This window comes from Triticum urartu, chromosome 7A (genome assembly GCF_056163025.1).
Source record: "Triticum urartu cultivar PI428250 chromosome 7A, HENAU_Tu73, whole genome shotgun sequence".
Classification (NCBI taxonomy): Eukaryota; Viridiplantae; Streptophyta; class Magnoliopsida; order Poales; family Poaceae; genus Triticum; species Triticum urartu.
Window position 1 is genome coordinate 42,315,346 of NC_141879.1, and position 22,210 is coordinate 42,337,555.

The 22,210-nt window shown below is 44.8% G+C and overlaps 2 protein-coding genes and 1 pseudogene across 3 annotated transcripts; all 3 read left to right on the forward strand.

The window, feature by feature from the left end:
* Positions 1 to 8,704: 8,704 nt before the first annotated feature.
* Positions 8,705 to 10,193, forward strand: LOC125525021 (putative F-box protein PP2-B12). The gene is made up of 3 exons (XM_048690048.2): positions 8,705 to 9,040; positions 9,119 to 9,210; positions 9,545 to 10,193. The coding sequence occupies exons 1-3, from the start codon at positions 8,729 to 8,731 to the stop codon at positions 9,975 to 9,977; spliced, it is 837 nt and encodes a 278-aa protein (XP_048546005.1). The 5' UTR covers positions 8,705 to 8,728; the 3' UTR covers positions 9,978 to 10,193.
* A 5,455-nt stretch (positions 10,194 to 15,648) lies between these two features.
* Positions 15,649 to 17,352, forward strand: LOC125525846 (F-box protein PP2-B10-like; annotated as a pseudogene). The gene is made up of 3 exons (XR_015610738.1): positions 15,649 to 16,016; positions 16,099 to 16,224; positions 16,690 to 17,352. The product of XR_015610738.1 is annotated as an F-box protein PP2-B10-like (transcript).
* Positions 17,353 to 20,413: 3,061 nt separating this feature from the next.
* LOC147957489 (citrate-binding protein-like) lies at positions 20,414 to 21,252 on the forward strand. Its single transcript, XM_087536898.1, has 2 exons — positions 20,414 to 20,729; positions 20,832 to 21,252. Exons 1-2 carry the CDS (start codon positions 20,457 to 20,459, stop codon positions 21,222 to 21,224), a joined length of 666 nt encoding a protein of 221 aa, XP_087393024.1. The 5' UTR covers positions 20,414 to 20,456; the 3' UTR covers positions 21,225 to 21,252.
* Positions 21,253 to 22,210: the final 958 nt, after the last annotated feature.

Below are 22,210 nucleotides of genomic sequence, written 5' to 3' on the forward strand. Positions count from 1 at the left end.
TCTATGTCTCCCACCTGGACTAGATCCCAGATGGAATTGAAGCGTCTCTTGATGTGTTTGGTTCTCTTGTGAAATCTGGATTCTTTTGCCAAGGCAATTGCACCAGTATTGTCACAAAAGATTTTCATTGGACTCGATGCACTAGGTATGACACCTAGATCGGATATGAACTCCTTCATCCAGACTCCTTCGTTTGCTGCTTCCGAAGCAGCTATGTACTCCGCTTCACATGTAGATCCTGCCACGACGCTTTGTTTAGAACTGCACCAACTGACATCTCCACCGTTTAATGTAAACACGTATCCGGTTTGCGATTTAGAATCGTCCGGATCAGTGTCAAATCTTGCATCAACGTAACCGTTTACAATGAGCTCTTTGTCACCTCCATATACGAGAAACATATCCTTAGTCCTTTTCAGGTATTTCAGGATGTTCTTGACTCCTGTCCAGTGATCCACTCCTGGATTACTTTGGTACCTCCCTGCTAGACTTATAGCAAGGCACACATCAGGTCTGGTACACAGCATTGCATACATGATAGAGCCTATGGCTGAAGCATAGGGAACATCTTTCATTTTCTCTCTATCTTCTGCAGTGGTCGGGCATTGAGGCTGACTCAACTTCACACCTTGTAACACAGGCAAGAACCCTTTCTTTGCTTGATCCATTTTGAACTTCTTCAAAATCTTGTCAAGGTATGTGCTCTGTGAAAGTCCAATTAAGCGTCTTGATCTATCTCTATAGATCTTTATGCCTAATATGTAAGCAGCTTCACCGAGGTCTTTCATTGAAAAACTCTTATTCAAGTATCCCTTTATGCTATCCAGAAATTCTATATCATTTCCAATCAGTAATATGTCATCCACATATAATATCAGAAATGCTACAGAGCTCCCACTCACTTTCTTGTAAATACAGGCTTCTCCGAAAGTCTGTATAAAACCAAATGCTTTGATCACACTATCAAAGCGTTCATTCCAACTCCGAGAGGCTTGCACCAGTCCATAAATGGATCGCTGGAGCTTGCACACTTTGTTAGCTCCCTTTGGATCGACAAAACCTTCCGGTTGCATCATATACAACTCTTCTTACAGAAATCCATTCAGGAATGCAGTTTTGACATCCATCTGCCAAATTTCATAATCATAAAATGCGGCAATTGCTAACATGATTCGGACAGACTTAAGCATCGCTACGGGTGAGAAGGTCTCATCATAGTCAACCCCTTGAACTTGTCGAAAACCTTTTGCGACAAGTCGAGCTTTGTAGATAGTAATATTACCGTCAGCGTCAGTCTTCTTCTTGAAGATCCATTTATTCTCAATTGCTTGCCGATCATCGGGCAAGTCAACCAAAGTCCATACTTTGTTCTCATACATGGATCCCATCTCAGATTTCATGGCTTCAAGCCATGTTGCGGAATCTGGGCTCACCATCGCTTCTTCATAGTTCGTAGGTTCATCATGATCTAGCAGCATCATTTCCAGAACAGGATTACCGTACCACTCTGGCACGGATCTCACTCTGGTTGATCTACGAGGTTCAGTAGTATCTTGTCCTGAAGTTTCATGATCATTATCATTAGCTTCCTCACTAATTGGTGTAGGTGTCGCAGAAACAGTTTTCTATGATGTACTACTTTCCAATAAGGGAGCAGGTACAGTTACCTCATCAAGTTCTACTTTCCTCCCACTCACATCTTTCGAGAGAAACTCCTTCTCCAGAAAGTTTCCGAATTTAGCAACAAAAGTCTTGCCTTCGGATCTGTGATAGAAGGTGTATCCAATAGTTTCCTTTGGATATCCTATGAAGACACATATCTCCGATTTGGGTTCGAGCTTATCAGGTTGAAGCTTTTTCACATAAGCATCGCAGCCCCAAACTTTCAGAAACGACAACTTTGGTTTCTTGCCAAACCATAGTTCATAAGGCGTCGTCTCAACGGATTTCGATGGTGCCCTATTTAACGTGAATGTGGCCGTCTCTAAAGCATAACCCCAAAACGATAGCGGTAAATCAGTAAGAGACATCATAGATCGCACCATATCTAGTAAAGCACGATTACGACGTTCGGACACACCATTACGCTGTGGTGTTCCGGGTGGCGTGAGTTGTGAAACTATTCCACATTGCTTCAAATGTACACCAAACTTGTAACTCAAATATTCTCCTCCACGATTAGATCGTAGAAACTTTATTCTCTTGTTACGATGATTTTCAACTTCACTCTAAAATTCTTTGAACTTTTCAAATGTTTCAGACTTATGTTTCATTAAGTAGATACACCCATATCTGCTTAAGTCATTTGTGAAGGTGAGAAAATAACGATATCCGCCACGAGCCTCAATATTCATCGGACCACATACATCTGTATGTATGATTTCCAACAAATTTGTTGCTCTCTCCATAGTACCGGAGAACGGTGTTTTAGTCATCTTGCCCATGAGGCACCGTTCGCAAGTACCAAGTGATTCATAATCAAGTGGCTCCAAAAGTCCATCAGTATGGAGTTTCTTCATGCGCTTTACATCGATATGACCCAAACGGCAGTGCCACAAATAAGTTGCACCATCATTATCAACTCTGAATCTTTTGGCTTCAACATTATGAATATGTGTATCAGTACTATCGAGATTCAATAAGAATAGACCACTCTTTAAGGGTGCATGACCATAAAAGATATTACTCATATAAATAGAATAACCATTATTCTCTGATTTAAATGAATAACCGTCTCGCATTAAACAAGATCCAGATATAATGTTCATGCTCAACGCTGGCACCAAATAACAATTATTTAGGTCTAATACTAATCCCGAAGGTAGATGTAGAGGTAGCGTGCCGACCGCGATCACATCGACTTTGGAACCGTTTCCCACGCGCATCGTCACCTCGTCCTTAGCCAATCTTCGCTTAATCCGTAGTCCCTGTTTCGAGTTGCAAATATTAGCAACAGAACCAGTATCAAATACCCAGGTGCTACTGCGAGCATTAGTAAGGTACACATCAATAACATGTATATCACATATACCTTTGTTCACCTTGCCATCCTTCTTATCCACCAAATACTTGGGGCAGTTCCGCTTCCAGTGACCAGTCTGCTTGCAGTAGAAGCACTCAGTTTCAGGCTTAGGTCCAGACTTGGGTTTCTTCTCTTGAGTAGCAACTTGCTTGTTGTTCTTCTTGAAGTTTCCCTTCTTCTTCCCTTTGCCCTTTTTCTTGAAACTAGTGGTCTTGTTGACCATCAACACTTGATGCTCCTTTTTGATTTCTACCTCCGCAGCTTTCAGCATTGCGAAGAGCTCGGGAATAGTCTTATTCATCCCTTGCATATTATAGTTCATCACGAAGCTCTTGTAGCTTGGTGGTAGTGATTGGAGAATTCTGTCAATGACGCAATCATCTGGAAGATTAACTCCCATCTGAATCAAGTGATTATTATACCCAGAAATTTTGAGATATGCTCACTGACAGAACTGTTCTCCTCCATCTTGCAGCTATAGAACTTATTGGAGACTTCATATCTCTCAATCCGGGCATTTGCTTGAAATATTAACTTCAACTCCTGGAACATCTCATATGCTCCATGACGTTCAAAACATCGTTGAAGTCCCGATTCTAAGCCGTAAAGCATGGCACACTGAACTATCGAGTAGTCATCAGCTTTGCTCTGCCAGACGTTCATAACATCTGGTGTTGCTCCAGCAGCAGGCCTGGCACCCAGCGGTGCTTCCAGGACGTAATTCTTCTGTGCAGCAATGAGGATAATCCTCAAGTTACGGACCCAGTCCGTGTAATTGCTACCATCATCTTTCAACTTTGCTTTCTCAAGGAACGCATTAAAATTCAACGGAACAACAGCACGGGCCATCTATCTACAATCAAACATACATAAGCAAGATACTATCAGGTACTAAGTTCATGATAAATTTAAGTTCAATTAATCAAATTACTTAAAGAACTCCCACTTAGATAGACATCCCTCTAATCCTCTAAGTGATCACGTGATCCAAATCAACTAAACAATGTCCAATCATCACGTGAGATGGAGTAGCTTCATTGGTGAACATCATTATGTTGATCATATCTACTATATGATTCATGCTCGACCTTTCGGTCTCCGTGTTCCGAGGCCATATCTGCATATGCTTGGCTCGTCAAGTATAACCTGAGTATTCTGCGTGTGCAACTGTTTTGCAGCCTTTGTATTTGAACGTAGAGCCTATCACACCCGATCATCACGTGGTGTCTCAGCACGAAGAACTTTCGCAACGGTGCATACTCAGGGAGAACACTTCTTGATAATTTTAGTGAGAGATCATCTTATAATGCTATCGTCAATCAAAGCAAGATAAGATGCATAAAAGATAAACATCACATGCAATCAATATAAGTGATATGATATGGTCATCATCATCTTGTGCCTGTGATCTCCATCTCCGAAGCACCGTCATGATCACCATCGTCACCGGCGCGACACCTTGATCTCCATCGTAGCATCGTTGTCGTCTCGCCAATCTTATGCTTCCACGACTATCGCTACCGCTTAGTGATAAAGTAAAGCATTACAGCGCGATTGCATTGCATACAATAAAGCGACAACCATATGGCTCCTGCCAGTTGCCGATAACTCGGTTACAAAACATGATCATCTCATACAATAAAATTCAGCATCATGTCTTGACCATATCACATCACAACATGCCCTGCAAAAACAAGTTAGACGTCCTCTACTTTGTTGTTGCAAGTTTTACGTGGCTGCTACGGGCTTAAGCAAGAACCAATCTTACCTACGCATCAAAACCACAACGATAGTTTGTCAAGTTGGTGCTGTTTTAACCTTCGCAAGGACCGGGCGTAGCCTCATTTGGTTCAACTAAAGTTGGAGAAACTGTCACCCGCAAGCCACCTATGTGCAAGGCACGTCGGGAGAACCGGTCTCGCGTACGCGTACGCGTAATGTCGGTCCGGGCCGCTTCGTCCAACAATACCGCCGAACCAAAGTATGACATGCTGGTAAGCAGTATGACTTATATCACCCACAACTCACTTGTGTTCTACTCGTGCATATAACATCAACACATAAAACCTAGGCTCGGATGCCACTGTTGGGGAACGTAGTAATTTCAAAAAAATTCCTACGCACACGCAAGATCATGGTGATGCACAGCAACGAGAGGGGAGAGTGTGATCTACGTACCCTTGTAGATCGACAACGGAAGCGTTTGGTTGATGTAGTCGTACGTCTCTACAGCCCGACCGATCAAGCACCGAAACTACGACACCTCCGAGTTCTAGCACACGTTCAGCTCGATGACGGTCCCCGGACTCCGATCCAGCAAAGTGTCGGGGAAGAGTTCCGTCAGCACGACGGCGTGGTGACGATCTTGATGTACTACTGTCGCAGGGCTTCGCCTAAGCACCGCTACAATATTATCGAGGACTATGGTGGCAGGGGGCGCCGCACACGGCTAAGAATATGATCACGTGGATCAACTTGTGTTCCTCTGGGGTGCCCCTGCCTCCGTATATAAAGGCTCAAGGGGGGGGTGCGGCCGGCCTAGGTGAGGCGCGCCAGGAGGAGTCCTACTCCCTCCGGGAGTAGGATCCCCCCCCCCTAATCCTAGTTGGAATAGGATTCGCGGAGGGGGGAAAGGAGAAAGGGGGGCTGGCCCCTCGCCTTGTCCTATTCGGACCAAGGGAGGGGAGGGGCGCGCGGCCCATCTTAGGCCACCTCTTCTCTTTTCCACTAAGGCCCACTAAGGCCCATATAGCTCCCGGGGGGTTCCGGTAACCTCCCGGTACTCCAGTAAAATCCCGATTTCACCCGAAACACTTCCGATATCCAAACATATGCTTGCAATATATCAATCTTTATGTCTCGACCATTTCGAGACTCCTCGTCATGTCCATGATCACATCCGGGACTCTGAACAACCTTCGGTACATCAAAACGTATAAACTCATAATATAACTGTCATCGAAACCTTAAGCGTGCGGACCCTACGGGTTCGAGAACAATGTAGACATGACCAAGACATGTCTCCGGTCAATAACCAATAGCGGGACCTGGATGCCCATATTGGCTCCTACATATTCTACGAAGACCTTTATCGGTCAGACCGCATAACAACATACGTTGTTCCCTTTGTCATCGGTATGTTACTTGCCCGAGATTCGATCGTCGGTATCCAATACCTAGCTCAATCTCGTTACCGGCAAGTCTCTTTACTCGTTCCGTAATACATCGTCCCGCAACTAACTCATCAGTTGCAATGCTTGCAAGACTTAAGTGATGTGCATTACCGAGAGGGCCCAGAGATACCTCTCCGACGATCGGAGTGACAAATCCTAATCTCGAAATACGTCAACCCAACATGTACCTTTGGAGACACCTGTAGAGCACCTTTATAATCACCCAGTTACGTTGTGACGTTTGGTAGCACACAAAGTGTTCCTCCGGCACATGGGAGTTACATAATCTCATAGTCATAGGAACATGTATAAGTCATGAAGAAAGCAATAGCAACATACTAAACGATCGGGTGCTAAGCTAATGGAATGGGTCATGTCAATCAGATCATTCAACTAATGATGTGATCCCGTTAATCAAATGACAACTCTTTGTCCATGGTTAGGAAACATAACCATCTTTAATTAACGAGCTAGTCAAGTAGAGGCATACTAGTGACACTCTGTTTGTCTATGTATTCACACATGTATTATGTTTCCGGTTAATACAATTCTAGCATGAATAATAAACCTTTATCATGATATAAGGAAATAAATAATAACTTTATTATTGCCTCTAGGGCATATTTCCTTCAGCCGGGATGATGAAGATGGCCACCGGAGATGATTCCCCTCTCCGGCAGGGTGCCGGAACGGGTCTAGATTGGTTTTCGGTGGCTACGGAGCCCTGCGGTGGCGTAACTTCTGATCTAGGTTAACCCCGAAGGGTTTTGGAATATTTGGGAATTTATAGTGCAAAGAAGGGGTGCGGGAGGGCACCGAGGTGGGCACAACCCACCTCGGGGCACCCCCTAGGTGCAGCTCTGGCCCAATGGGTTCCTTCTGGTCCAAAAACAATCTCCGTAAAATTTCGCGGTGTTTGTATTCCGTTTGATATTGATTTCCTGTGATGTAAAAAACATGCAAAAAACAGTAACCGGCACTGGGCACTGGTCAATAGGTTAGTTCCAATGATATAAAGTTGCCATAAAATGATTGTAGAACACCCAAGAATGATAAAATAACAACATGAGTACTTCATAAATTATAGATACGTTGGAGACGTATCAGTATGTCTCCTTATAAAATAGTTTATGGAAAAGCTTGTCATTTGGCTCTTGAGTTAGAACATAAAGCATATTGGGAAATCAAAGAACTCAATTATGATTTCAAATTTGCTAGTGAAAAGAGGTTATTCGATACTAGTTCTTTAGATGAATGGAGAACCCAAGCTTATGAAAATGCAAAGTTATTCAAAGAAAAAGTTAAAAGATGGCATGACAAAAGGATCCAAAAGCGTGAGTTTAAAGCCGGAGAATATGTTCTTTGGTAAAGCTCTTGTTTTAGATTTTTTGCAGAAAAGCTCCTCTCAAAATGGGAAGGCCCATATTTCATCGAGGAGGTTTACCGGTCTGGAGCCATCAAAATAAATAACTCTAAAGGTACTAACCCGAAGGTTGTCACTGAGCAATGAATAAAGCATTATATCTCAGGTACGCCTATTAATGTTGAAAGTAATATTATCCAAACCATATCATCGGAAGAGCACATAAAAGAGTCCTTCCCGAACACTCCAGAATCATGAAAATAAGGAGGTACGTGATACGGTAAGTAAACGGACTCCGGAAAATCCGCAAAAATATTTTTTATCAGTTTTGGAATATTTTAGAATTTTGGAAATAAAGAAACTTTCAGGAAGCGTCCCTGGTGGGCACAATACATCATGTTGCGTCAGACTTGCCTGGCGCGCCCAGGTGGGTTGTGCCCACCTGGGACACCTCCCGTACTCTGTTTTTCTACCTTATACTTACCCTTCAAGATAAAAAAAATCTATATATACTTTCCGAACCTGTTGATCACCGTATCGCGGAGAAATCCTTTGCTCTCTTTTCTTGCTGTTTTCTGTCAGATTTGTTGGGCCAGGCATCATGTCTTCTTCTTCCTCCAACCACGTGGAAGAGGATGCTTGGTTGATGAAGATCGAGCTGAAGAGAGAAGAGCCCGCGGGAGCTATCGGAGGTGATGCAAGGTGATCGCGATACACAATGATGGTGGATACTATCTCGAGAACACTAAAGGGTGACAGAGATGTGAAGATCACGCATGTGAAGCGTGAAAAAATGGTGTGAGCCACTTTGTAGTTAGTTTTGGTAGGTTTGAGAATCGCACGGCCGTGTGGATTGATTCAGGTCTGGGAGCTGCCCCACAACTTTGTAAGGTGGATTGCCACTTGATTTTGAGTAATAAAAACACCCTATTCCCCTTCAGAAAAATATACAGTAGAACATATCCACTGGAATCGATGGAGTAAAACAAAGCCGCTGACCTAAGCCGACCCGCCAAATCTCAACCAATCACTGGATGGAAGGCCCAAATGGATTTTTCTGCGAAGACTTGAGAAGACTTGATATTTTCAAATGCAGTTGCTTCGCCCCAAATGAAATAGATTTCCTTCCGTTCCTACTTCCAAATTCTTCGTCGTCTCCCCCAAAACTAAATGGAACCGAGGAGACCGACCAAGCCGGCCGCAGAGGAGGAGGGGCCGATGGAGGCCTGTGAGGTCACCCGCCTGCAAGAGGAGCTCTTGTGGGCAGCGCTGTCCAGCACGTCACCTCGCGACGCCTGCCGTGCCGCAGCGGTCTCCCCGGCCTTCCGTGTGGCGGCCGACTCGGACGCTCTCTGGGCCTGCTTTCTGCCCTGCGGTCGTGACCTTCCGCCGCTCGCTGACGGAGAGTCGACGCCATGCAGGAAGAAGGACCTGTTCCTCCGCCTCTCCGGCAGCCCCGTCCTCCTCCCATGCGGACTCGTGGTACGTATACACGGTAGCCGGATCACCCAGCTCAACAATAAATTTGGTTTTCGGGCTAATCATACTTGTCGCATCCAGAGCATGTGGCTGGACAGGGAGACCGGCGCCAGGTGCTACATGGTGCCGGCGAGGGAGCTGTCCATCGGATGGGGCACTCTCGCCGACTCGAGGTACTACCTTCCCTCATTCCGTTATTCTGTTCTTCGAGTTCCGTTGCAGCTAGCTTATGTTGCTCAATGAACAATGGTGCTAGCACATATATAGTCAGAACATTGGATAATGATCCATGACTGAGTCATGACTACATGTATGTATGTGGAATTAAACTATCATGAAAGAAAGTAGCAGTTATTAGTTCCCATCATCAGTGAGCTTTGCAACTTTTGTTCTCTCTGTGCACATTTTGTAGCGATGCTATCTAGCTAAATGGGTGCAACTTAATTATGATATTGTTTGATCTTCATCTTCGTTATGAATCCTAAACGTATATGTGTTCGACCCTAGGTTTTCCGAGAGTGCTGAACTCAGACTGGTTTCCTGGCAGTATATCCGCGGCAAGATACATAGCAAGATGCTCTCCCAAGGCTCAGCATACTCTGTGTACATGGTGTACAAGTTAGCCAACGATTCATATGGGTTGACCGACGGTTACTACGGCCAAGAATTGCCGGTCCAGAAGGCATCAGTGAGCGTTGGAGGCACTCACCAAACCCGCAAGGTCTGCCTCCAACCTAACCCGCAAAGAAGCAGGAGACGGAACTATCATGCAGCGCTTCCTCGCAAAAGAGCTGATGGTTGGATCGAGCTGGAGCTGGGCGAGTTTATTTGCGAGGGGCACGAATATGGCGATGTGTCCTTCGGTCTGTCAGAGATGAATGATTTGAGAAGGAAGAACGGTCTTATCGTGCAGGGTATTGAGATTAGGCATAAGATTTGAGGAGGCATCCACACCGAGTACCGAGCCAGTCCCGATGGACAGGGCGACACACAACCCAGTGGCTGGCGACGGCCTCCACCGAGTGATGAGTGTTGTTTTTGCGCTCATCACACTGCTGTCTAAATCAGATAATTATCCCAGTATTTTTTAGAAATTCACTCTGATGTTGTCACTAATGACTAACGAATGCGAGAGATCGTGAAATTTTTCGTTTAATATGTTTCTGCAGGACCTAAACATGGAAAGAAAACATCACTTATGAGGAAAAAATAAAAATGAAGTAAGGAATGAAGGAATTGGAGGCATAACAAAGCAACCAGAGTGCAAGAGGGCACTCGGTACGAGTGAATGCTTGTACCGAACTCGAGAAGCACTAGTGCAGAACCGGGCAATAGCACCGGTTCGTAAAGCCCTTTAGTGCCGGTTCCATAACCGGCACTAAAGTGTGGGCACTAAAGGCCCCCCCTCCCTTTAGTACCGGTTCAGCACGAACCGGTGCTAAAGGGAAACCACGTGGCACGAGCCAGCTCCGGGGGCCGGGAGCCCTTTACTACCGGTTGGTAAATGTTTGTGGGTTTTTATTTTATTTTGTATTTTTCAATTAAATTTGTGTTATCAATTTAATTTAGGATTGTTTTACGTTATAATAAGTTGTAGTCGTCGTCATCATCATCATCATCATCATCATCGCATATTAATAAATAAATAAACTCTAGCTAGCTAAAAATTATCGTAGTCGTCTAATTACCACTATTTAATCATCATAGTCATTACCGCTAGCTATCTAATCATCATCAACACTGGCTAGCTTAAAGAGGAAACATTCACTTTGTAATAGAAGCAAAGATATCATCGAGTTCAACATAATCATCACCAACATCGAAGTTCAGGACACGGACATGAGACACTAATTAAGAGCATGAACTAGTGCTGCTCCCTCTCAGGTAGAATAGCATAGAACATGTATAGCTCTCCTGATTCATCATACTGGAGCATGCTGATGAATCTGTCTCCTAATCTTGGGTTGCGCTTCTCCTTGCTGCCCCCTAGTATTTCTCTGCGATCGTTAACAATTTTGCTTCAATCTTTCACTATTAAGCATTCTTCGCTTTCAGAAATCCTGAATGCACTCATGTGCAATGTAGAATATCTTGGCCGTAAGCTAACCATTGACATGTCACCTTTAGTCTCGATCCACTGAGCCACAACTGTCATCGGAAGTCCCTATTAAAGAACATCGTATAGTAATTAATATACTAAGCAATGAAAGTTTAGCTTCAAAAATAATGTATGCAAAAGATGCACTAATTAAGGACAAATAGTTAAAATCTTACCATCTTTCGATTATAGATGTGACCGTAGTTCAATACGATCACCATTGGTCGCACGTTTTGAGTACTAACATTTCTAAGTTCAGGAAAAAAATTTGTCTTGACAGTATTAAGATTCTCAAGCCATGAAACATAATGACTTATCTCCTCGCAGTTTAGTTGAGCCCCGGGGCAGTAGTAGGTCCTGTCTACCAAGCGCCGGACATGTTTGCTTGAACCGAAATAAGCTGACAATACAAATTAGTTGTCAACTATTTTTGAATAAACTGTATCAAAGACATAAACATATGCATGCATGGTTGAGAAAAACTCACATAATGGTAGAACTGGAGGCGTTTGCACATCGACCCAGATGTCTATATTACCTTCAATATCATCTTCCGGACGAATATCAAAGGTGACAACCATACCAGGCTCAAATGCATAAGCCTTGCATAGTGCTTGCCAAGTTTTGCATTCAAAATGGGTGTATGTGTCTCCATTATATAATTTGACGTTGAAAGTATACCCATGCTCCGTCTTCAAGTAAACTCTCTTTACCTCCATATCATCTATAGCACTAAAACCTATATTATCCAAGACAAAAATTCTTGCATGGCAGGGGATGCGCTAGTAGAATAGTGAAAATTTAAAATTATAAGTTGAAACAAATGATGCATGCATTCAAATAATAATTGACAAAGTGACTTACTGTATCAACTTTGAATGTCTCATCCAGCTTGATGCTGAAGCGCCTACCATCAATAAGGAAATTTCTGTCGCACAGGCCGCGCTGGTCTTCACAGTGTTCGCACATAATGAAATCTTTTTCGTCGTCAGATGACATTTCCTATGTTCATATAGGTGAAACATTAAACACCTATTACTATCTAACATTAATTAATATCTAGCCAAATATATATTCATCTAACATTTGACATTAATATATCTAACTATATTCATCTCTACCAATTGACATTACTATATATTTAACTTTTCTATCTAATTCATCTAACATTCGACATTAATCTAACATTTATATAAACTCAAAATATATAAAAAATTAAATAAACAGAAAAACTCATTAACAAATAATATTTTAATTAGATCATCAAATCTCAAATACCTAAATTTTCTTACTAAAAATAAACTAGTTATATTAATTATTGAACTAGTTCAAATCTCATATACCTAAATAAACTAGTTATATTAATTATTGAACTAGTTCAAATCTCATATACCTAAATAAACTAGTTCGACAATTTTCTTACTAAAAATAAACTAGTTATATTAATTATTGAACTAGTTCAAATCTCATATATCTAAATAAACTAGTTCAATAATTTTCTTACTAAAAATAAACTAGTTATATTAATTATTCAACTAGTTCAAATCTCTAGTTCGACAATTTTCTATCTATCTAACATTCGACATTAATCAAACATTCGATCATCAAATTAACTTTTCTAAAAAATAGAAAATAAGTAAAAAAATGTGTGTGTGTATGTGTGTGTGTGTATGTGTGTGTGTGTAGTGTGTACATATATATATGTGTGTATGTGTGTATGTGTGCGGCCCCGTACGCCGCCGCCCCGTACGTACGAGCGGGGGCGCCGACGTACGGGGCGGGGGCGGGGGCGGCGGCGTACGTACGGGCGGTGGCGCCGCCGTATGGGCCGGGTGCGACGACGATGGATGGTGGCGCGACGGGTATACGCGAGAGCGAGAGACGTACGGGACCGCGGCGGGACGACGACGGACGGCGGCGCGTGGCGTTCGGGGCGGCGGCGCGAGACGGCGACGACGACGGGCGGCGGCGGGGACAGCGACGACGACGACGGACGACGGGCGATGGGCGGCGAGGACGGGTTTGAGCGGCGCGCGAGAGGTTGGAGACGAAAGAATTGGGGAGATCTAAATGAATTTTCGTAAGTGTTGTATATATAGGAGAGGCCTTTAGTACCGGTTGGAGCCACCAACCGGTACTAAAGGCCAACTTTGGCCAGGCGAAGAGGCGGAAAGAGCAGGCCTTTAGTACCGGTTGGTGGCTCCAGCCGGTACTAAAGGGTGGTCTTTAGTACCGGTTGGAGCCACCAACCGGTACTAAAGGCCTCGCGCTACCACCCTAAAGTTTAGTCCCACCTCGCCGGGCGAAGGGCAGCCGTACTGGTTTATAAACCCAGCCGCGGCTACCTCTTCGAACTCCTCTATATAGCAGGCTTGTGGGCCTAAACTCTGCGCGCTGCCCTGTGAGTTGCTGGGCCTTTAAGGCCTGTAATTGCACGCCTGTGGCCTAGCAGGCCCACAGGCCAGCGCCCCAATTTTTTTATAGTTTTTTTTCTTTTCTGCTTTATTTTCTTCTATTTATTTCTGCGTAGTTTTTGTATAGTTTTTACTTTTCTGTTATATTTATTTTCTTCTATTTATTTGTGAGTAGTTTTATTCATCTAGTTTGCCAAAATTTAACATTTTCAGAGTTCATTTTGTACTGATTTTCAATTTCACGGTCATTTTGTGAATGACTGAAAAATAGTAAATATAATTTTTTTTTCTGCTTTATTTTTTCTTCTATTTATTTCTGAGTAGTTTTTTCTTTTCTGCTATATTTATTTTCTTCTATTTATTTTTGAGTAGTTTTTTTATATAGTTTTTTTTCTTTTCTGCTATTTTTTCTTTTCTGCAAAACTTGATGGTCAAAGTCTGGAGTTATAACCAAAGTTTAAAAAAAAGAAATGTCGACGTGCAATTAGTTTTTGCCATAACAGAAGAAGTCCGGAGTTGTAATAAGTTATTAAAAATAAAGAAGAGGTGCAATGCTCGTTAATTTGCTTCAAGCCTTTCGGAATAGTGTAAACTGCACTGCGCGTAGCTGCGTGCAATCTACCATATTCCTGAAGGCTTGAAGCTAAGCAACGTGAGCATTGAGCCTCTTCTTCATCGTCTCTGCACTCAGGGCTTATAAACCGCTCCTAGTCCCTTTCTCTTGGCGAGGTGGGACTAAAAACAGCTTGCCATAACCTCATTAGTACCGGTTCGTGGTACGAACCGGTACTAAATGGTGATGGTGGGGCCATAGCCTGACCGCAGGCTGACACAGCCTCTTTAGTACCGGTTCGTGGCATGAACCGGTACTAAAGGTTCGCCACGAACCGGTGCTATTGATCGCCGCCATGAACCGGTGCTATTGTACACATTAGTGCCGGCTGAAATTCAAACCGGCACTATTGTGCTTCACGTTTGACCCTTTTTCTACTAGTGAAGGTCCAACTGATCAACCTTTATAAAGGGGCCAACACTATAATCCCAACAAAGAGATCACCATTCGCGACATCTTCGAACCCTCGCCCTTGCTATTTCTCAACTCATCTCCTTAGCCGCCACCATCATCACTGCAGTAATCCCTCTGCAAGTTAGTCATACCTGTAATCGTGTATCTTAGCCAACAACTATTGTAAAACATATTATAAATAAAACATTCCTGTTTATGTCTTCTTTAATGAGTTCATCTTGTGATCCGATCATCATGTATGAGTAATTTGGTAAGGCTATGGTTGTGGCGTCCCTTTGCAAACTGATGTGTTTGTACAAGGGATTGATGAAATGACTTTGATTATTTAACATCATGTATGTGCCCGATTGCAATGGAGTTGTCTCTTGTTTTCTTCTGGCCCTGCAAGTTACTTGGACCCCGTACCGTATATCTATCAAGGAGGAGATAAGAAGTGAGGAGGACACGTAACTATGCTGCTCCTTCGCCTACATATTCCTTTAGATTGGATCTGCACAAAACTAGGTTGAATACCAAATTCCTTTACTTTTGATATTCAATAAGAATCAGATGAGCTTCCTTTTTCTATCTATTTTTTTTCTTCTCACACTCTAGCTTCAAAGAGCCCGCAGCTCGAGGAGGAGTTGTTCTACCTGAAGAATGAAGACCTTCTAATGGGCTGACAACTCCTAGACCCATTAATAATTACAACAATTTTATTTTCTAAGGAAACTCTAAAAAATAATATATACTTGCCAATAATTTTTCAAATCAAGTTCTTAAAAATCTGAACTTATTTTAGAAAAATGTTTGTGTAATTTATTAAAGTGTCGGTACCTTGAAAATGGTCATCTAATTGCAAAAGTGGTGTTCATGCATTACTTTTTTTATTCATGTAATTTTAAAAAAGCGTTGACACTTTTAAAGGAATCATTCATTTTTTCATATAACTTCAAAAGTATAACACTAATGTATTGTTTTAAAGTGGGTTGGGCTAGTGCAGTTGGTTGAGGTCCGAAGCACGATGGATTTGGGCCGGGCCGGCCTCGCAGGGCTTAAATTTCAACTTTATTTCAGTCATCTGAGCCTGCATCCATGAGCAACATTTGTTGAAAAACTTGCTTAGCTTTCTTCGCCCCAAATTAATGAAATGCTTCGTCGCTAAGCCTTTGGCAGCATTTCCACTATAGTAGGTCGAACCGTGGAGGAGGAGGAACCGATGGAGTCCTGCGAGATCGTGCGCCTGCCGAAGGAGCTTGTGTCCGCGGCGCTCTCCCTCACGTCGCCGCACGACGCCTGCCGCGCCGCGGCGGTCTCCCCGGCCTTCCGCGCTGCCGCCGACTCGGACGCCGTATGGGCCTGCTTCCTGCCGCCGCTCGCCGACGGAGAGCCGCTGCTGCCGTGCGGGAAGAAGGACCTCTTCCTCCGCCTCTCCGGCAGCTCCGTCCAGGCGGACTCACGGTACGTATACAGCCCAAGAGCCAGCCCATGGACCAAACTTGTTCGATTGCTGATCAATTCAATTGGTGCCATGGTGCTGCAGAGCATGTGGCTGGACAGGGAGAGCGGCGCCAAGTGCTACATGGTGGCGGCGAGGGAGCTGTACGTCCATCGTGTGGCGCGACACACCGCAATAATACTGGACCTGGATCCCTCTCCACGACTCAAGGTTTCTTGCCTTCCTCCTTTTCCAAGTTTCCTCGCAGTTCCCCTGCTAGCTTGTGTTGCTGAATCAATGATGCTACCTGCATTCCTTGTCATCTAATTGCAGTTGAAATCACTCATTCTGAAACTGTTGTTGCGTACGTACTTTCGTTGTGGACTTGTGGTGTGTTACTCGTCCAATTTCAGTTGGGTTGAAGGTTCTGTGTTCTGAATTCTGACCACATACATATACACTACTATATGAACGTACCATGGTGTACAATGTGAGCCAATACCCAGAATCGTCACCAGCAGGACAGGAGTCATGACGAAATTAGCAGTTGGTTATGTTGATCACCAAAGTCAATTTGCAACTTAATTTGTTCTTTGAGTACTCGGTCGCGCACGATGCTAGATGGTTTTCTGCAAACTTATGCTGTTGTTTGGTTTTCATCTTCGTTATGGATCCTAACACAATGTTCGACTGCAGGTTCTCTGAGAGTGCTCAACTCATTTGGGTTTGTTGGTTGGAAATTCGCGGCAAGATACACAGCAAGATGTTGTCCCAAGGCTCAACTTACGCCGTTTACAAGCTAGCAGAGGAGCCCTACGGGCTGAACTTTCCAGTCAATGCATCGGTGAGCGTTGGAGGAAGCGTTCTTGCATGCAAGGTCTGCGTCCAACGTAACCCACACATGATCCGTCCGGAGGACGTAGCACTCCCTCATGAAAGGGTGGATGGTTGGATGGAGCTGGAGTTGGGTGAGTTTGTTTGTGAGGCTGGTGAAGATGGCGATGTGTCCTTCGGCCTGTCAAAGACTGAATATTTGAACGGCAAGAGCGGTCTCCTCTTGCAGGGCATCGAGATCAGGCATAAGAATTAGATCAATCTAATTAAGGAAATGAACTTTCGGGGTTAACCGAACGCATCCAGGGTTGACCAATGCATAGGGGAAATTAAGGAGCCATATTTGTTCGTCATGCTATTAAACTAATGTGCTATCTTAGATTTCATTCAGATAGATGAATCCTTTTTGTTTATTTAATATTCTAAGAAGAAACAGTTACTAAAGAGGGGAATATTACCCTCCCTGTATTATAAATCGATCCTTTAGGACAAACAATCTTTGAATCATTTAATTATTCTCCAAGGTGGAAATAATGTTAACCTTTAGGACAAAAAGTTTGCTTCTTCTTTGGAGCCTCCAGCCTTTTGCTGATTTCTTGGATTGGAGTGATGACAAGCGGAGGCAGGAGCCACACGCTTGTCTTGTTAGTGTGCCGCAACAACTTCATGAGCTTGGTCATCCCGCTTCGGGACCCGGGGCAGCAGGGTGATGACATCGATAAGAATGTTGTGTAGTCTTGTACTCCCTCCGAAAAAGAAATATAAGAGCGTTTAGATCGGAGCACTAGCAAAGAGCCAGGTGGTTTTGTTTTTGGGCTTGTGGTACGTATACGCGTTAGGCGGATCGCCCAGCCCAACAACAAATTTTGTTTTGGGGCTAATCAATTAGTCACAGACAGAGCATATGGCTGGACAGGGAGACCGACGAGGGAGCCGTCCATCGGATGGGGCGCTCTCACCGACTGGAGGTACCTTCCCTTAATTACTCTTTTCCTTCCAGTTCCGTTTATGAACAATGGTGCTAGCTAGCTAGCTAGCTCATCTAATTCCATAATAGTACACACTCAGAATATTTAATCATGACCCATGCTGAGTCAAGACTACCTTATATATATAAGTGGAATTAAAATATCATGAAAGAAAGTACTCCCTCCGAAAATAAATGTGGTGGTTTTAGGTTAAACGGAGGGATTAGCAGTTAGTTCCCATCATCAGTTAGCTTTGCAACTTTTGTTCCCTCTGTGCTAGATGGGTTTTATCCAACTTAATTATGATGTTGTTTGATCTTCATCTTCGTTAAGAATCCTAAATGTATGTGTTCGACTTTAGGTTTTCCGAGAGTGCTGAACTCATACTACTTTCCTGGCTGTATATCCGCGGCAAGATAGATAGCAAGATGCTCTCCCGAGGCTCAACATACTGTGTATCCTAAGAGCAAGATGCTCTCCCGATAGCAAGATACATCTGTGTACCCTAAGAGCATTTATAGCCGGACTTTACAAATCCGACCCTTTAAGGACGCATCTGTGGGCATTGACCGGGCACTCTCTAAATCCGCGCCTCCACACTCGCGTATCTCATATCCGGCACCCTATATCAAATACAAATTCATGTAACATAGTATGTAGGTCACCAACAGATCAAAATCGACAGGAAACAGACATATAAACCGATACCGAAGAGGCATAATTCACATAACATTACCAAAAGATCACCAAAAAAGCATAATTCACACAGTTCAACGATTCGGCACATTGTAACTACATACTAAAACTAGATTATATAAAAGGAGAGGGCGAGCTTCATCACTTCCTCGCTGGCCCTTTGCCTTCCGGTCGCCGACGCTGCTGTAGGCATCCACAGCAGGAGGTGGGTCGACGTCGGAGCCGTCAGAGTCGGACCCGTCAGAGGAGGAGGAATGGGAGATGGTGATGTAGCCTTGCAAGCGCCAGACGGTGCGGTCTTGCTAGCACTTGAGCTTGGCCACCCTCGTCGCCTCCGCTGCCTCCCGCTCGGATTGCTCGATGCCGACCCGGAGCTGCTTGGCGTTGGTCCTCCGGGGCCGCCGGGCGTCCGTCTCCGTCCCAGTAAGTGACCGACGGTACACCCACTGGAGGAGATGCTCCTCCTCGTCGGGCACCGGCATCACGCGGTGGCGGCGGGCGGACTGCACAGCCGCATCAGTCCTGCCGCCATCTCCCTTGCCCTCTGCCTCTCACGGTGGACGGAGCATGCTCCCGACTCTGGATTCAGCATCCGTGGCGCCGGCAGAGCGGGCACTAGAACTCACCGCTGCCCGCGCGGAGTAGCGGCCGGAGGTGGAGGAGACCGTCAGGCGAGCGGAGTAGATTGGGCAAGCCTCGCAGCTCTGCACGCGGGGTGGGAAGGGCTGGCACCACCGTCGGCGCTACGGCGACGGGCGACAGGAGGCGTCGCACCGGTCCTGGAGCTGCCGCCCGTATTGACCCGCGAGCGCTCAAGCGCGATACCGAGCGCCAGCTCGTCCTCGTCTCCGGAGCTACGGTCGGAGTGGTTGCCGGTGCTGGACATGCTCGCCAGCGCTAGGGATTGGACGGATTGGGAAAAAGGAGCGTCGAGGAGCAGAGCGGAGCGGAGTGAAGTGAGCTAGAGTTTGCTCTGGAGGGGGATTTTGTGGGGTTAGGATGGACCAGCGGTGGGCCGGGCTGACATGGCGTACTCGCCCGGGCCGCCTCATATCCGCCCTATATTTGGGCTGGATATGAGGGGTGCCGGTCAGCCCGGGTGTTTGTCCACGGTTTGAGAGCTTCAGTTGGGACTGTTTTTTGTGACCGGTCAGTGACCGGACGATTTGTCCAAGCGTTTGAGACGTGTTTAAGAGGTCCGGCTGTAGATACTCTAGAGGGCTAAGTTAACGTACCGAAAAATAACCATGGTATTCAAAATGGGAGACAGACCATCTCTGAGGCATAATATATTGGTCCAACAACGCTCTAGCATGGTATGCACTGGCGTACCGAGGCTCTCGTCAACTGACTATCGTTGTCCGCATGAACCCTACATGTGGCTAGCTTCAATAATTTTAAATATAGTTTAGCTGTGACACAGACATCATTTTATTTTATACTAGTATACAAACTTGAGATCTATAGTGGAGCTAGCTAGTGCGAGCTCTTCTACAAAAGGGCACAAGTTAATCGTAGCAAGAATTAATCATCGTATTGAAAATTAGAGGCGCACAGATTATCACAGAGTCGCAATATATTGGCGCAACAATGACACAATGTTGCAGCATGTTTGGTGTGCACTGACGTACCGATGTTGTCGCCAACCGACTATCGCTGTCCGCATGAGCCCTGTTCCTGACGTTCCGAGGGTGGTTGCTCCCTTTCCACACTTGTGTTCTCTGATGAATATCAAATCACAAATCCAAAAGAGAAAAGGGGTTCATTAGTTAGCCTACTACGTACGGAAGTGCATGGAAAGTATATAATATACATAGGGTGCACGTCAAACAACTGAACGTCGATCGCTAAACTGGCCAAGTGCTAGCTATTTAAGCTCACAACTCGATCGATCTTCTCCCACATCCATCTGAACAAGCTAGTCAGCTTGCTTGCTACTTCCTCCTTACATGGCATAGTGCGACAATGGCCTCCCTCACAAGTCCATGGCTAGTGCTTCTCGTGGGCATGGGCTGCACGTTCCTCGCGGCAGCCAGCGGCGGTAGCCGGAACCCCACCGCCGGCTTCGAGAAGGTGGAGCTCACCGATGGCGACTTCCAGGTGCAGAGCCCGTCCAACGTGCCGGAGAGCCAGCGGTTCCAGTACCGCAACGGGGTGCGGACGTTCTGGGTGCACCGAAACGACAAGCCCATCAACACCGCCACCCACACCAACCCTCGCTCCGAAGTGAAGCTCCGGGTAAGCACACTGTCCGTCAACATCTATAGCAGCGCTACCTCCAAATCGGAATTGCATGGTCTCGCACATAGAAATATAAATGGATTGTTCTCGATCTGTCAGGGCCACGACTACTCGTCGGGGGTGTGGCAGTTCGAGGGCTACGGCTACGTGCCGTCGGGGACCTCCGGCGCATCGGTGATGCAGATCCACAACCAGGAGGGCGCCGCGCACTCGACGATACTGATGTTGCACGTCTACAATGGTGTCCTGCGCTTCTACAGCGGGACGGTGGTCGAACCCGACATCTACAACCGGTGGTTCCGCCTAAACGTGGTGCACGACGTCCGGGCATCGACGGTGGCCGTGTACATCGACGGCAAGCACAAGTTCGGCACCAGCGTGACCCCCAGCGAGTCCTACTACTTCAAGTTTGGGGTGTACATGCAGCACCACGACCAGTCCAGCTGCATGGAGTCGCGTTGGACCAACGTCACGCTCTACACTAAGCACTGAGTAGATGCATGGGTAGCATGCGTATTGGTACTGCGGTCTACGGTAGCATGCATGTATTTTTACACCACGTACGGGCCCTATGTATATTAGTTTCCACGAGTTGAATAAAATTTGTTGCTTTGAGTGTCCGTGAACATTTCTTGTCATACTTGGAAGTCTAGCTGTGATAATGCCCTTATTAAGATATGAACATTTCTTGTGATGTAACATACAACGATCAGAAAATTGGACTAGTGGTAAACGGTTCTGTATGTTAAGAAAACCATTAGACAACCACAAGTTACTATATACTCCCTCCGCTCCATAATATTGTGCATATAGATTTTTTGAAAAGTCAAACTTCATAAACTTTGACCAAGTTTGTGGAGAAAAATATTTACATCTATAATACCAAACATGTATCATTAGATTCAGCATAAGATGTAGTTTCATATTTTATATATTTGATATTGTATATCTGAAGAGTTTTCTTGATAAACTTGGTTAAAATTTGCAAAGTTTGACTTTTCAAAAAATCGACACACACTGCATTATGGAATGGCGGGAGTAGTATACAAGCATCTCTACTTTGGTCTGAGTCTGTGGTGGGTTTTGTCCACACCATGGGCCGAAAATTGCGAGTGGATATGCTGCCTAGCCCATAGAGAGGGCAATTTAAGGGTCATTTTTTATAGGTGCAAATATGCAAGATACATTCGATCTATGACATCAAGGTCTCACTACTGATCGCGGATATATTTATGTGCCGAGCTGTAAGACATGACATCCATTTTTTTGTTCGTTAGTTCTCTACCGTGGGCGTTAATTATACGGTCAAATTAAATAGATGCCGGTATGGACATATATTCGCTTGCGCGTGGAAGATATGTTTGCTTTTCGAATGCAAGAATTGGCATGAACATCTTACTACTACTCATCTATCTATCTATCTATCTATCTATATCTATACTAATTCTAGACTTCCTAAAAATTCCGACATTAATTAG